The 2457-nt window shown below is 42.7% G+C and overlaps 1 protein-coding gene across 1 annotated transcript in view; it reads left to right on the top strand.

The window, feature by feature from the left end:
- The window catches only part of LOC103355770 (ras-related protein Rab-38), a 9296-nt gene extending 7075 nt beyond the window's left edge, over positions 1-2221 (top strand). Inside the window, exons 4-5 of the mRNA XM_008279684.1 lie at positions 200-349; positions 1553-2221. Coding sequence (XP_008277906.1) covers positions 200-349; positions 1553-1768 — 366 coding nt within the window. The 3' untranslated portion in view covers positions 1769-2221. The remainder of the gene's footprint in view (positions 1-199; positions 350-1552) is intronic.
- Positions 2222-2457: the final 236 nt, after the last annotated feature.

The raw sequence follows: 2457 nt of genomic DNA, 5'->3' as shown, positions 1-2457 counted from the left end.
AACAAAAAAGAAATAAAGAAAGTGACCACACACCTGATGACATGATAGAATTTTACTGTGAATGATTTACACCAGTTCTACAAACTGGTAAAACGGCAGCATTCGTTGCCATCATCTGCAGGACTCTTTGACACGATGAGTTATTTGTATTTTTTATTTTCTTTTTTTTCCCTTCGTCCGTCTCCTCGGGTTCGATCAGGTTGCCCTGAGCAACGGCAGGTCGGTTCCAGTCGTCCTATTGGCCAACAAGTGCGACCAGCGTCGTCACGGTTTGTGCCCCAAGCTGCCCAAACTGGAGAACTTCTCTCAGGAGTACGGCTTTGTCGGCTGGTACGAAACCTCTGCCAAGGCAAGACGCGACTTTCCTCCATTTCTGTTGGTGTCTCGCTGTCTGCGCTGATTTCCTGTGTTAGCGAAGACTGCTGCTGCTGCTGCATGTGTTCACATCCTTTATCAGCCTGACTTGACTTCATCAGTTGCTCTTTCTTTCCCTTATTTTCATGCCAGCTCTTCTCTCCCCTTAGCTTACAGTTGAACACGGAGCTGCAATGGTTGGTGTTTTTTTGAATCGATTAATTTCTCTGATTTCAGCTTAGATCAATTTATGTTATCAAACTGAAACCTTGAAGACGTCACCTTCATTGTCCACAAAGACAGTCAAAAGAAACCAACAAAATAATCCAAAATGAAAATAATCTTCAGTTGCAGCTGCCTAAGTTTTCTTGTCTCCTCTGACAAGACAAGATGATCTAGAATTTTGCTTTTAAATGCCTTCTTACGTCTTTATTGATCACGTGTTCCTTCTGATGGAACACTTTGATGGAACATCACCAGTCTTATAAATATCTGAAACCATGTCCACTTTGGGCCACGCTGCAAAAACTGCAGCTCTGACCGAGTGTGTCAGTCGTTTATGTGTGTTCACAAACTAGTCGCTCTTGTTTTTAATGTAAACAGACATTCTGGTAAATAACACTTTCCTCGTCTTGATCAGTAACTCAGCCTTTATCTGAGTTATATTTAATTGGGCACAAGGAACACGTTCCTCTAGAGGGTTCTTCTGCTTTAACTAACTCACTTGAAATTAGTCTTTTTGATCTCTTTCAACATTTAATGAGCAGTAATGACATCCAGACAGCCAGATTCACTTTAGACATCTTATCAACTAACATGCACTCACTGCACTGACAGCCACAATTGCTTTTTTTTTTTTTTTTTTTATAACCGCGAGCATCCTTTAAAGAGTTTGGCGTTAAATCTGACATTTCTGCAGTGCAGCTAAATTGAAAACGTACCCTTTTCTGTGTGTTTCGGCTCCCTGGAAACAGTTTCTCAGAGAGACAGAGTGAACGAACCCGAACCTTTGCCCTACTTTTGTAGTCTGGACGAGGAAAAGATGGAAACGTTATTTTACAACCCAAGAGCTTTAATCCATTGTCCCAGCTTTTCATTGTGAACAGATTGGTCCATGGACAAACGTTACCGTCGTCTCTCTCTCTCTCGACCTCCATCCTTCCTCTCTGACCCCTCGACCTTCGTCCTTTCTCTCCAGGACAACACCAACATCGACGCCGCCATCACGTGTTTGGTGAACAGCATCATGTCGATGGATGAAGAGAAGGCCTTGACCGAGGCCACCAACGGCACTAAAAGCGAGCCGGACGGCAGCATCATCGTTCTGCCTCGCTTCGACTACAACATGAAGGAGAAGAGACTCGACGGATGCTCGGGTTGCTCCTCGCTCAAACCCAAACATGGAGACGACTGAAGGAGACTGAAGCCAGAGAGTCACGTTGTTAAATAATTAAAGGGATGTAAAGTCACATCCCGTCCAGCACTTCTCTGTGGTTCTTCAGAGAATCCAAAACAAGAACATGTGAAGTCAAAACTTGTTTTTTTCTGCTCAGGATTTTAACGATGAACATTTTTTCCAATCAGTGGACTCAAAAATAAGCCACCTGAGAAGTCTTTTATTTGGATAATGTGGGAGTAGATAGGTTTTGGTTTTGAAAGACAAAAACATGGAGAGGTTTTGATGAAGATGATGAAGAGCAGCAGAGCAGCAGAGCAGCATCTCATCTGAGTCTTCATTTACCTTTAACGCTTCTGCTGGAGGAGCAGACATAAGCTTCATATTTTAATGTTAATTATTACTGCTCTGTCCATAACTGCTTATAAACTGTTTGTTGAGCTTTTTATATTAAAAATAATTTGCTGAATACTTTCTGTAGTGAGCATGTTTAGAAAACATCCCCAGAAGACAGACGGATGAGTTTTGTTTCCAGGTCTGAGTGGAGTCCTGAGGTCGGGTCCAGCGAGCTAAACACTTACATCCATGTGCAACTGGCTGCACAACACGGAGGCAAACATCCTGATTTCCTGTTTATTCCACACTAACAGGAGATATTTGTCATGTACATGCTGTTCATAGTGGGCTGCAAGGTAGAGCAGTGGTTA

The sequence above is a fragment of the Stegastes partitus genome, unplaced genomic scaffold, assembly GCF_000690725.1.
Source record: "Stegastes partitus isolate 25-593 unplaced genomic scaffold, Stegastes_partitus-1.0.2 Scaffold168, whole genome shotgun sequence".
NCBI lineage: Eukaryota > Metazoa > Chordata > Actinopteri > Pomacentridae > Stegastes > Stegastes partitus.
Note: the sequence above shows the minus strand (reverse complement) of the source record. Positions and strands in the feature narration are given on the sequence as shown.